We start from the raw sequence: 14,482 nt of genomic DNA, 5'->3' as shown, positions 1-14,482 counted from the left end.
TGTGAGATCTCGCTGAGCCTCTTTTCTTTGAGCATGTCAACAGACAGGTTGACCATATTTGATCAGGTCTCCTCAGCCAAGAGGGATAAAGTGCTAAACGCATGCTATAAAAAAGGATATCATACGTAAAGTTCACAATTTTTGGTGTAAAGTTTCTGTGATGGAAATGAGATTGAGTCTTTGCAATCATTATAAAGAATATATTTCACTTTTCTTTACCAATGAATTAATGATCTAAATTTTAGAACCTTAAGATGCAAAATAAAAAATTGGCACACAAATCAAACCCTTTGGGCACTGTGTAAGTATACTGTGACTCTGACTCAGTACATGCAAGCTATGTTGCCAAAACAACCGATGACTTACTTAGACTCTAGTCTGTCTTGAAGATCTGATTGATTGGTCTGCACTCTGACCAAAGCCACACTGACTGGTGAGATTACATGACCGGCTGCAGACACACACTGGTTTGATGATTAACTTATCAATAAATCATTACCTGTGTGTAAAAATGGTGTCTATTACCTACTGGAGACCATTCATTCATTTTCTATACTGCTTATCTGTTAAGGGTCGTGGGGGGGCTGGAGCCTATCCCAGCTGACACTGGGCGAGAGGCGGGGTTCATCCTGGATGGGTTGCCAGTCCATGGCAGGTTCATCAGGAGCAATTAGGGGCTCAGTGTCTTGCTCAAGGATACATTGACATGGTTATCAGGGAAGTGAGGATCGAACCAGCGACCCTTCAGTTGCCAGACGGCCACTACCGGAGACCATTTTCAGGTAAAAAAAAGGAACATTAGCAGGACTACTTATCCTGATGGGCACCAAAGACCAGTGCTGATAAGGCAAAATGCAATTTCTGAGTTGAAGGTTAAGGTTAAGATAAACCGAATGTTAGGGTGAGAGTTGGGGCTTGGGTTACGCTGTGCATATGAATGAAAGTCAATGGAATGTCCTCACAAGAATGGCTGTGCAGAGCTTCAATGTGATGAGGACTCACTCATGAGAGCTAATAACACACACAGACACACAGACACACGCAGCTGGCAGATGTACAAATGAAACCAATAACCACTGATTATACAAGCCACGTGTGCTGGACTTGGCATCCTGCTTGTGGAACTTCAGTATTATGCATCTATTTTTTATTGCACTGCTTTGTCAAACGCCCAATTAATTGATTGCATTACAAGTCCTGTTCCTAAATGAATATCACCACAATAAGACGACTGAAGAGACACCAGGAAAGCCAGTACAGGAATGGCACGAGTAGTAAAACGAGTGCAGTACCGTGGCACAAAGAGGCACATCATTACATGATGAAAACTACCGCTTCTGATAACTGGTTTGACAACATTTAACGCTGTAAGCTCTTTAACTTTGGTCAGACTGTGGCTGTAGTTAGTGTATATTCACGGATACATTATTGGTGCATGCCGGAAAGCAGGTAGCTTAAATTACTGAGGTGGAGATAAAGAAGAGCACACACACTAATCTTCCTAGGAAAGAGGACTCGTGAGTGAGGGCCATTTCCAAAAGCAGGGCTCCATTCTGGATCTGACTGGAGGCTGTTGAAATTAGAAGCAGACCTGCGGTTTCACCTGTGCATGCACAATTTTGGGTACCATAGAAAAATAAGCAACTTCACATTTTCAGAGTTTTGAGTTGAGTACTGCATCTGTTCTTTTGATACCACTCATAAAGCGATTGACAATGACATATGAATCTTTTCTCCCTGCTCACTCTCTTCACTAATGATAGGCCATGAAAAAAACTCATTGTGGTGTAGCACAATCTCGTTTTTAATCAGAATATCAACATGGTTATTTAAAATAAGAAACAGAGCAGCACATTAAGTCCAAACAGATTAAATAAAAACCTGGGTTGTTCCCTAGTTACTGGATTTGCAGCAGCTGTGGTCTGTACGCAGCCAAAAGACACTTTGTAGAGGCCGGATCATCCTTTTGGGATTCCTTTTCCATGAGTGTGCTATTGCTTTTGCTGTGTGCAAAGTGTCTTTAAAGTCACAAATCTCAAACTCTACAGCAGAAGGAGTTATTCAGAGGCACTGATCCTGCACTGCCTGAGACACCCCGTTTATAGTCCAGGGTTTTCTTGCAGTGAACCTGTCTGCTGTCGTTATATGATGATGTGGAAGGTTTGTGCAAAGCTGGCCAATTTCTCTGTTGTTGGCTGCAAAAACCAACACAAAGTCTCCATGTACTCCCACCATTTGAGGATGTCAAGACCCAATGGATTTATTTTATAATTGATAAAGATGCGAATGGAACGTCCCCTAAAGAACTAGAACACTGGAATTTTGTGTGCTCAGTTTACATCACCAGACGACATTGTCAGCCGGTGGCAGTTTAAGCCAAGGATACATTGATAGCAGCTCTCTGAAACCAGACTTCAAACTCAAATGCTTCTGGTTTTGCTGCGGTCTATTAAGTTTCATTTTTTAACTTTTTTTTTTTAGGTTAGCCTGCCTAAAGCCTGGCTGGATGACGTTCTTTCTATAACATATGTGGGCATGTTTCTGGTTGTTAGCTGCTGACGCTGCTTACTCAGGCCAGTGTGAACCGACAAACCAGCACGCAGAGCTTAAAGAAACAGGAGGTGAAATGCTGTGTTTCAGACAGACAGTTAATGAAATGGTCAGTAGGTGAAAAATAACACTAGCACATGGAACTCCATTCAAGTAGACACCCGTTTTGTTCATGCCTGGGTTAAGGTTTTGGCTGGGGAGCTTAGTTGGGATGGTTCATGTTAGGGAATGTGATCTAGGGAATGTGTTATGCCAGTGAGTGTCCCTACAAAGAGAACTGTGTGTGTGTGTGTGTGTGTGTGTGTGTGTGTGTGTGTGTGTGTCATACCTTCAATGGAGGGGGCCTGGTCCTGAGCAGCATACAGCATTTCTTTGAAAGCCTGTAGACACAAATACATAGAGAAATGAACATGAATGTGCATTCTTCTGAGACATCACAATTAATGGTTGTCATTGTTAAACATTAACTCGCATGGTAAACCTATAGGCTGATGTTATTGCTGCCTTGTTCATATTAGTTTCACAAATTTGAGCCAATGAAGATTTGCAACTTTGTGGGTTGAAGTATTGCCACTTCGTTGGTTTGAGTATTACTTCTCCAACTAGCTGTAGAGCAGTACTGTTACCATTCATGTCAGCTAGCGTAAACCTGTATCGTTTCTTTGGATCAAAACACCCCCCGTTGTGCACTCAGTTAACGGAAAGTTTAGCCTAGTATCTGTTAGTACGGTTCTTGATAAGCTTCACTGAGAAGCAAGACGAGGTTTTGGAATGCTGACTGATGCTACCTCAGCACGCTATATAGCGAGGGAGGGTCCCAGCCCCTCCCCACACAGACGTGATTTGTCCCAGACTGCTGATTTTGGCATAATTATATTAAAGCTTCTGACGCAGGAGGCATTCACATGATGAGACATGAAAAATGCCATGAAAGAGGACTGTAAGCTGGACTCAGACATAGTGGAAAGCTACAATCACAATTAAATTTGATTGATTGTGCAGCCGGGGAGGCATGGCTCAGAGGTAGCGTCGCTGTCTAACAACCAAAGCATCCCTGGTTCGAGCCCCACTTCCCCCGGTGATCATGTCGAAGTATCCTTGAGAGAGATACTGGGCCCCTAATTGCTCCTGATGACCCAGCAACAGACTGGCAACCCGTCAAGGGTGAAACCCGCCTCTCATCTAATGTCAGCTGGGATAGACTCCAGCCCACCATAGCCCTTAATGGACAGGCGGTATAGACAATGGATGGGTGGATGGATAATTGTGCAGCCTGAAGTTTAAAATGGAGCATGGTCCCATGTTACTTGTGCTTGCTGATTCTCTGAGTGTTCCTGACATGTGTTGACATTACGCTGACGCAGTTGTATCATTTTGCCTTGCGTGCCCTCTTCCTCCATTCCGTGATGATGCAGCCCCCCAGTCTGCATTGTGGGCTGCATCTCTGCTGAGCAGAATGCTGGTAGAAGCCAGTCACTCAGTCCCAGTAAATGCTAGTAGGACAGCTGGACAGACCTCCTCTTTCATCCACTCTCGCTCGAGGGTGAGATAGTAAAGCGGTCAGTCAGTCAATGTTTCTGACTGCCAGCAGAGCACAAGACCACAATGCTCTCTCTGTCTGCCAGCCTGCCCACCACGCAGAGCAGGACACACTGGCTTTCTGCAACAAACAGCAGAGCAAATCAAGGTCATATTATAGCCCACTCAGTCAGCCTATATTCATTGTGTTGCTCAAGAAGCCGCAAAAGAACACAACAGACGGCAAACACAGGGAAAAACAACGGCAAATGTGTGCAAAACAACATCTAAAATTATGCAGTAAAATGACTGCAGTGCTGTCGTAGACTTGTGCTGAGGTAGCGCTGGGCGGGATGGCCTAAAATGTATATCATGATTATGTTGAATGTAACTGTATATTTACCTTTTCTTAATTTCAGTGGAAATACTTTTGCTCTGAGAGGTACAGCACTGGTATTGCAATTCCATGGCAGCCCCACACAACCGAATTAAGATTGTCAAATCTCTATTCTCTGTGACTTACTAAACTCTTTCTACACCCGATCCAATACAGTCCACCTTTCTTAAAGTTGAAATGTTCTGAGAAAAAAAACAAAGCGTCTCCCCAACTTTAGTGAACACTACAGGCCAGCTAATCCTCATAACATAACCTTGAAAATATTTTTGGCAAAAGTAAAGGAGGTTCCAAGCAGGATTTGGTTAGAAAGTTATAGAGCAACGCACCACATATCATGCCCTCTAGTGATCCACTGCGAAGGCAACTATAGACACTGAGCAACATCACCAACTCTGTGCTACTTTGCACTTGCAGGTGCTATAAATCACTCACTGACACTGAAAGTGCAACTAAACTGAAAGACAAACGAGATGTGGCCAGTGCTGTGTTTTTATAAGCTTAAGAATTTATGGGGCTAGCTAGAGGATAGCAGGTCTTAATACACTCACTTCATCAGCTCCACTTGTGTGTTTCAATGATCCACATCTTAAATGATACCACTTTTGACTCTTTCCTCAAATTTGGGGGTAAGATGACAATAAAACTGGACGAGGATGAACTTGCAACTGCAGCCACTGTATTTTTGCAGTCGTAATTTGATTTACCACATAACTTCTATCATCAATGACCTAATGACACGACTCTCATTTCTCCATGTTATAGGACATCTGTAAATCTCGATGGCCACCAGGAACTTGGTGTTGATCCTTGTCACAAGTTGGGGATGCTGTAAAGTTTACATCAAACTGAAACAAATTTGTTCAAAATTCACCTAAAACTAACATTTGTCATTGTTTAATAATGCTATGGCATCTATTTGAGGGTAGAGTGGCAGTCCAGTAATAGAGGGTTACCGTTTCAACCCAAAACTGCTTCAGGATGCTGAGCCTCACATTGTTGATAAGAGGGTACCTTGCATGGCAGCCTCCACCATCGGTGTGAGAATAAGAATGAATGAATGAGGTTATTTGGCAATGAATAAGCTCAGACACTCCAACAACCGAGCAAGGTCTTGCTTGACAACTTCTCAGAGTGAAGGGGGGTTAGCCCCGAAGGCAGCAAGCCACAACTTCAACCCAGGCTCACTTGAGGTGGTGTAACCTGTAAAGTGGTCCAGCTATTCTCATTTTGAAGCCCTGATTTGCTTTACACAGGACAAAATTGCAAATAGCTAAAGGGAATTATTTTGAAATGCATTAATTTAACAAGTGTATTATGGGAATTCAGAGGCACCGGTGCAGAGTAGACAACAATGCATGCCTAACTTGTACGGATAGAACATTGTTCAAGCACTTCAGATTGCATATTTTAATTTCTAAGGCCTGGAACAGAAAGCAATCTGTTTTGTTTCAATAGAGCCTATCAATGACAATATAGGTGTGAGTGCACCGGCCTATTTGAGGTTTGGCATGTATTGTGCTATCTGAATTCTTTGTATGTTTTATTTTTTGTTTTTGAACAGACTTTTTGGGGGGGGGGGGGGGCTGGGCTTCATTGGAGGCATGAGCTACAATAAAACAATAACTCAAATCAATCATTATTTGCTCTGATATTAGCCTAATTCAAAGTGACTGAGTGCTTTGTTTGGCTATCTTAAATCATACTCACACAAATGCGCATGCACACACTCATGGGTGGTAACTACACTTTCCCACACTTCTACTGTGGCCCCGTAGGACGTGTGTGCATGCATGTGTGGATGTCTGTGTGTGGTCAATAGGCTGACTCAGCATGTGCTAAGGCGCAAGTTTCCAAAACAAAACACATGCAGCTCAACAGGAAAGAGGGCAGATCTGCTTATCCTCACAGATTACCCTACTTCTGTCCTTTTCCCCTTCACTCTCCTGTTCTACCTTTCCGACCCTCTCAGTCCTTAACTGCTCTTCTTACCCAGTAGAGACCATTTTCTCTCTCTCTCTCACATATATACACACACACACACACACACACTCGTATATATACAACTATTCTGTTAGACACACATGTGGTTATCAGCACAGGCACCACCAAAGATAACCACAATTGTGTGGGCCTGACTGGATCAGTGTGTGAGGTTTTACCACTCATCTGTTTACTTAATCATCTCTTTGTAATGTTTCCTCAATATATATTCTTTTTTGCTTCTCCTTTTATGCTTATATTTACATTTAATACTACCCCAACTCTCTGTAGTCTTTTTACTCATCCTTAATTTCTACCTCATCCTATCCCCCACCAATGAGGGTATAAATATACACACACACACACACACACACACACACACACACTTTATATCTTGACACCAAACTGTCAGAGGGATTAGATGACTCATAGTTGGATTATGATTGTATTTGCATCATCTAAAAATCTCTTTTTCTTCCTCACTTATTATGTTTGTGTTGCTGGTGGCTGACACTGCTGATCCATAAAGGTGCCTGGTGAAGGTGGTGCAAAATAAATATGACATGTTTTTTTAAAATGTCACGCCTGCAGGGGCTTTAAATGAAAAAGCAAACCGCTCTAAATTCCTACCAGCTAAGGGCTTTAGAGACATATTTGTTCAAGGACAGCCATATCAGGCTTAGTGAGAGTGACAAACAAACTAAACCTAATGCAGCAGCTTCTTTCTGCATTAACATCTGAGTGAGCATTTAATTAAATGACGTGGCAATTCGACTGTTTATTACATGCCTTTAAGTGAAACACATAATTAGTGATTAAGACTGGTTTTGAGCTAGTTTAGATGAGTGCAACTGTCAGGAACATGAATAGAATAGATTCATTAGATACTGTTGACGGTTCTAAACCTGTTAAAGTCTGCAATCTTGGTTTATTTGTTTACATCTACGTAGATTACTGTGCCTTTAGGAAATGTAGATAATTAATATAATTAAAATGAAAATTATTACAGCTTAAGGTTCCACAACAGGATAAAAAATGTCCAGAGAAATCTAGTGTAAGACAGAGCAATTCGACAAATTTTATCTCAAATCCCAATATGGCCAATTGCACTTTTCAATTGCAAAAGGGCGCAATATTTGTAAATGGCTTTTATTCAAAATGCCATTTTAAATTAAAATAATGTAGTCCTGCAGAGATGTCCTGCTGTCACATTATCTTCTGCAGACTTAAGAAAACACCTGTTTGATATGGATGCTGACAAAAATCACGCCATTATTCTCCTTTTCAACAATAATGGTTTCATGGTTGTGACATATAGATGCGATGCGGTTTGTCAACAGACTTTCACACAGACAAATGACTCTGACAAGTGCCTCTCTGGTGGAACCTGTTAGTGTGGGTGTGTCCCAGAGTGTGTACGCAACGATCGAATGAATCGAAACGGGACACTGCTGCTTCCCAGTTTTCAACAGTAGGTTCTGATCAACTTTGCATACGGGAAATAAATTCCTCACCACTTTAAAACATTTGGCTTACATTTAGAATGCATCGGACACATTCATGACTTGCAACATCAACAGAGTGTTTTGTTTTTGTTTTTTTTTAACATGCTACACTGGTCCTGTCTGCTCTGCGTAGCAGTCTCTCACAGTGTTCTGAGGGGTTTTCCTGATACATGGTGCGTTCATTTTGAACCTTTGCTCCAGCTGGTAATGATTGAGGCGACGTCCATATTTATTTACGCATCACGCCTGGTATATTTCAGCCACAAGCTTACACAAACTCTACGACTAAAAAAAGTAAATACAATATGTCTTATTAAGGCTGGCCTCTAAGGACAGGTGACCATGTGATTTAGGTATGTGTGTCAGTCTGCAGAAAAAGTGAGTGTGTGTGATCCCTCTAATACCAGTCAGGTGCTGGTCAATTCCTGCTCTTTCACATCCCTCTGACCTTCTTTACCCATTTCCTCTCCTTCCGTCTTAGATACCACAACTTGAATTTATTTTCCCAGCATTGTTTCCCTCTGGCCTTGGAGAGGTTTAATAAATATTTTTTCATGTAAATTATGATAATTAAATACTTCTTCTCCCCTTTAATCAACCTCTCCGGCATCCTCATTCCCTTCTATGGGTATTGTCTCTTCACTTGCTCTACACTGACAACAGTGCCAGTCTGCATTCTTCATCTCTGTTGGTCTCCATTTTCTCTCCCTGACCCCCTTCTTTCCCACTGCCTGTATCATCTTTTACTCTGCATGTTTTGTGTGATCAGATAAGATAAGAAGCAGAATTGGTTTTCCACATGACAAAAAAGACAAGATGAACACAGGGCCAGCTTGGAGTATGACTGAATCTGTCTCAACCAGTTAGTAGCTAACTATGCCATGATGTCATCGCTCACTGGTAAATATAAAGTATCATTTAGGGCCTGAAAGACTTGCTGCTCTGCTGTTGTCTCAGGGTCATGCCAAAGTCAAAACATTAAGAAATTTGCATCAGAGTACAGCCTTGAGAGCTGCACAAACAGCAAACATAAGCACAAACCACGATCCAAAAAGTATCCAATATCAGGTACGTTGATAAAAAAAACTTTGATTTGCAAAAAGTTAAAAAAGCATACATGAATACTGGTAGAATTCCGAAGTTGCAATGATAACAGCATGGAAACATTCAAATACTTTTCTTCTGTGAAAGTGCTAATAAAATTCAACTAGTACACATAGCTGTTGTGGCACGTATTCTTGACCCAAACTCTTATCATGAGCAGCATCTGTAGTGATATTATCATGGATGAACTGATATGCCACAGCCCTACTAAATAGCTGTTTTTAACGTCTGTAAGTGTTTCAAAGGTCACTATGTACCTATTGACTTAGGTTGCAGATGTACCCTTATTTCAACTGCTTCTGTATTTTTGACTCCCAACTGAAACAAGATTGTGTCAGCAAAGTCACTTCCCATGAATTCAGGTTGCCGCGAGTTTCCAGCGACATAATCGTGCAGAGAGGTTGACAGCAGCATAATGATGATCACCTCAGAGCCCACACCTCTCGAAAGATCCATGTTGACAGACAAAAACATTGAATGTACTTGTTATTTGAAATGAATTTGTCTCAAAATGTAAGGGGTTAGCCTTGTGCTATCCTGCTGGAAGACAAAAAGCACTGAAAAGATAATTATGTCAAAAACGAGGTGTTGATTTTGACGCATCGATGAGGAAACGTGGCAACATTGACACAGCACGGAAACAGCAGCCAGATGACCAGAGAGGTTTGATTAAAACCCTGTCAGGTGGGAGAACCAAAGTGGAAGCATGTGCACAGCATTCCCTCATAACACAATAAAACTGTGCACATACACCAATATAAAATATGGCAGGTAAACCTTTGGGGAACAGTCTTACCATACACCTTCATTTTCTCTTCCTAACATGTTGGTAGGTGTTTCAAACCATTTTCATCATCTGACTGATCCTAATTCTGTCAGTGTATATTCTTGAGCAAAACTTAGCACATTCTTGACTATCCACTGCATGAAGTTTAATGAATGTAAATTCTTTCAGGGTTTCTGACATTGAAGCGTGAGGGAATAGCCATGCTGAACATTGCCCATTTGCTGCTGGTGACAAAGATGCAAACCTCGCTTCAGTGCACACATCCCATCATGACTGCTCAGTGTACATGCTTATCTAACATCCCTGTTAAGTGTCAGGCCCAAACACAACTGCTATGAAAAAACATGACATGCACGACACACCCCTGGTCAGCATGGGCCTGCAAACACTGCCTCACAGGACCCCAGCACTTGATTTACAGCTGAGTGGAAAAACAAGCTACATCTGGTCTGTGTTCAAACACTGCAAGAACAAAAAGAAACAAACTCCATGTGAAGCTGCTGCTGATAGAAGCAGCACAACCTGGACAAGAGGACTTAGTCTAGAGCCTGTTACTGCTACAGATGGGTCAGGCTGGCTGATGGGCTATGAAAAGGGTAGTCCTGTGTAGCTGCATGTCCCGCCATTGTCCTGAATGATGCAGTAACGGTGCCCTTGCAAAATAACACTGGAGGAAACCGCGGTCTATTCAGGAAACTTGAGATATTCATATTAATTTTGTAACTTTACAACCCGCCTGGAGTTACAGAACAGATCTGCCTGCCTATTGTGCAATCAAAATGTTTGTCTAAACTTGTCATTTTCAGTGAATAGGTTTTTAACCAACTAGCTAGTAGCTCAGAGGTCTTTGAGGTTTCATGAGGCGGGGGTGGTGGGGGCTTTGAAAACAGCAACAAACATGCAAAAAAAGCGTCAGGGGTACAAAATTGATTAAGAAAAGGGCTTCTTGCAAGCGCAGCACCTTCTCATCACTGAGGCCAAGACTGATGCATGCTGGATCATTTACAGACACTTTAATTTATCTACTGCTGAAGACAATGAATTCATTAATCAGCCGGTCAACAACAGAATAGACTGGTTCTACATCAAGTTATAACAGATAAAGGATGCCCCCTGATTAAGGTGCCCTGTAGAAATGAGTAACATTTCATGTTGAGCACTACAAGCATTATTATCTCATAGTGAGTAGCTGAAATAATAAATGTGTTGCCTTCCTCAGTGACACATGCAAAACAGAGTTTGATTGCTACTAAATCCTACATGCTTGCTAGCTTGAAGTCTTGCTCTCTGCCTGCCTACGTTTGCATAGTGGAACACTTGCCAACAGTGCTTCCTTGTGCATAATACAAAATGGGAACCCTTATAGTTCATCACATCCCCCCTGCAGGTTTCAAAGGTGTGATTTCTTTCCAAAAAAAAAAAAAAGCTGTCAAAGTCACACCAGTTCATTGGCAGAAGCTGGTCACACAAAGTACAGTCAGATTTACAACTTTCCGATGGTCCTTGAATGAATCCTGTGTGACTACCCCTCTGTCAAGAAAATTTTATGCTCCTCAGCCCAATAGTGACGCCATGATTGAGTCAGCTGAGACCAACACTCGTGACAAAAACTGGTCTGCAAGATGTGAAAAAAACAGTTGAAACGGTTGAAAATGCTTCATTTGTAGAGGTGGTGAACATATCAACGGTTCAATGTATCGATATCAATTTTTATAACATTAGGAACATTTACAAGGTTTTTCTGGTCAAGAAAGTGAAAGCAATTCATGTTGATTTTTTATGATTTATGGCATCATTACTGTGTAACAATGCACCAGAGACATATTTTTTTAGGTTTTCCCTTCTTCTCTCGATGATTGCACCGTTTCCCGGAGAGGTGAAGGACTTGTAGAGATTGCAGTAAAAACTGAGCCCAGGAAAAAATGACTGCTTGGAACTCAGAGGGTTAAAATAAATGGCAGCTCTTCTTAACGTCATAACAAATCAGGCTATGGTATGATGTTGAAGTCATCGATGTGGACTGAAAGAATGTGTTGCTGTCACATTCAGCTTTCACCAGTGTGCGACTGTCCAGCAGATGATTCGCTGGAGAACACTAAAACTCCCGTCGTTAATACAGAGCAGGCTGCTAAAATGGCTCGGAAACCTAATAGCTGCATTCCTACCTGGCAGTAGAGAACACATCAGAGCACCTCTCACCACATCTCCTTTCCACCAGATGGTACTGGCTCAATTCTACTTCACTTGCTTTCATTTTCTTGAGAAAATTGCTGTAAAACCATAATATGGTATCAGCTTGACTCTGTTCCGCTCCCAATTGGTACCAGGACAACTGTTTCCACTGCACATGGAGCTGGTTGTCATAGTGACACTGCAAAAGTAAGTGCTGTGGCATCAATTTCTACACATTCGTGATTAAATTTTGCTGAAGGTTCCTCCGTTTTTTTCTGATTCATATAAGGCTGCACAATTACATGAACCTCCAATATGGCCTGCAATAACTTTCAAAACACACAAAGGTGCAATACATGTTAAAGGTTAATTTTCTTAAAATGCCATAAATTAAATACTGTGGTGCTGCAGAGATGTGCTGCCTACACATCAAAATCTACAGACGGATGATGACGTATATGTCTGATGTAGATGCCAGCAAAAATCCCAGCAATATCACATAAATGCTGTTTCCAATGACAATGGGATTAATGATTGAAAAATTACATTCCCTCTAATATTGAAAATCCTATCACAATATCATTCCAAATAGCTGCAGTTAGATATCTTTTCAAGGTCACGCAGCCCTAAATTAATCATGGGGAAAAAAACAGAACCGCGACATGTCTACAGGTTATTTATTCCTTTAGATGTCACCGTCAGCTGCTCGTGACAGCTCACGTCTGCAGACTGGAGGCCAAAAAATAACAAAAAGTATTTTTATCAAGAGTTTGTTTCAAATGAGGTTTCAAGACTGATGACACATCAGTCACCAATCTCCACAGGAACAGGTCAATCCTCCTGCACACTTTTCTATGATGTTTTTTTTTAAAACATACATGCTTCATGAAAGTCCTTAAGTCCAGATTCCCTTCGGAAAATCAATTTTAGTGCAGCAGTATCTGAAAGCCCGCCAGCAGAACCAGCTTTGGGGTTCATGTTCATCCAAAAGCCCCAGCAGCACAGACCTCAAGCCATGTGTTGGTTCTGGCTGCCAGAAAGAAGGTGGTTTGCTCCTGGTTGTGTCCTGCAGACACAGACAACATCAGACCAGAAACTGTGCAGCGGGTAAACAAAGTTGTCCCAGAGGCCAGCGGATGAACCGCTGGTCCCAGCAGCAGTGTCCTCTGCCTCCCACCAGAGCTCTGACTGCAGGTCGACAGGGTCAAAGGCAGGCTGATCACTGTTGGTATGTGGCTGTTTATTACAACAGGGACACCGTGGTTTGTATGTTGCATGTAATTTAATAGTTCAGTGAATAAAATGATTTGCAGCAGCTATGTGTCACATATTGGTAATCCTCTCCACCAACTATCAACAGCAAAACTGTCCCAAAAAATGTCTGTTTACAGGCTCTCAAGCACATTGTCCTGTATGGTTGGAAGTCGGGGGAGAAAATACCACAAGCTACATGTACGTGCTGGTTCTCTGGGAATTCTGGAGTCACAAAAAAGTGACGCAGGCAGAAAAAACACATCTAAGCTTAAGAAACCCATGTGCAAGTACTTGAAAAGCAAAATACACTTTTTGAGGACTACTACTTCTAGTACTCAATTTGAACCAAAATACAAACGCCATGTACAATAGCGAATGGAAAACCAAAACTCAGCATAAGATTTAGCATAATGCAGTGAAAAGGGGGTTAATGTGCCCCCTCAGTGTAGCTGGGAGTGAAGAGGAAGACGGACGCTCCTGTAAAACCTGTAGTGCTCCTCATTAGACGAACATTGCTGTAGTTAATTTAACTATTTGCAAATGTCTATGAGTAAATCAACTTCCTAAGTTTCAGTCAGGGCTTAGAAAGTGATATGGAGCACCATATCCATGCCGAGAAGCGCTAAACAGTCATTAAACTTCCTATATTTCAACTACAATTGAGTTCCAATACACCCACTTTGGGACTTACATGTAGTGTTCAAAAACATTAGCTGCAGCTACATACTGTACTGTTGTCAACTGACAGACGATTATAACAAGATAACAGTACATTGTATCAGCTCAAAAAAATTCTTTACATAACTTCTCCAAATGCCCAAAAAAGGAACACAGGGTATTTTCTGGTTTGTGTACTTCAAGAGTGTCTGAACTTGACAGGGAAGTAAAGATACACCACTCAGCGACTGTCTGGAAAACACATGCAGACTCAGACAGCAGGCGCTACAGTGGTTCTATTTATACTGCACTGCTTGTCTGCATTCATGGATGTGTTCATATTGACAGATTTTTGGGATGCATAAACACATGAGGGCACATAATGAAATTTCAGTCACACAGGCTGCGTGTAGCTGTGCAGAGTTTGTTACATTATATTTGTCTTTGGCTGCATGATTGTAAACATCTTCAAATGTATTTCAGTGAGTCACAAACAAATTAACAATGATAACAGGTGGCTGATCGTATTTCTAATTGAGTGGGGTTGAATCTAAATCA

At 41.7% G+C, this 14,482-nt stretch overlaps 1 protein-coding gene across 1 annotated transcript in view; it reads right to left on the bottom strand.

The window, feature by feature from the left end:
* The window catches only part of LOC147261739 (solute carrier family 53 member 1-like), a 30,642-nt gene that overhangs the window by 14,760 nt on the left and 1,400 nt on the right, over positions 1–14,482 (bottom strand). The window contains exon 2 of the mRNA XM_086203929.1: positions 2,879–2,930. Coding sequence (XP_086060055.1) covers positions 2,879–2,930 — 52 coding nt within the window. The remainder of the gene's footprint in view (positions 1–2,878; positions 2,931–14,482) is intronic.

Source organism: Aulostomus chinensis, chromosome 5 (assembly GCF_037954235.1).
Source record: "Aulostomus chinensis isolate RoL2024-O1b breed Wild chromosome 5, RoL_Achi_v1.0, whole genome shotgun sequence".
Classification (NCBI taxonomy): domain Eukaryota; kingdom Metazoa; phylum Chordata; class Actinopteri; order Syngnathiformes; family Aulostomidae; genus Aulostomus; species Aulostomus chinensis.
This window is presented reverse-complemented; position numbering and strand designations above follow the sequence as displayed.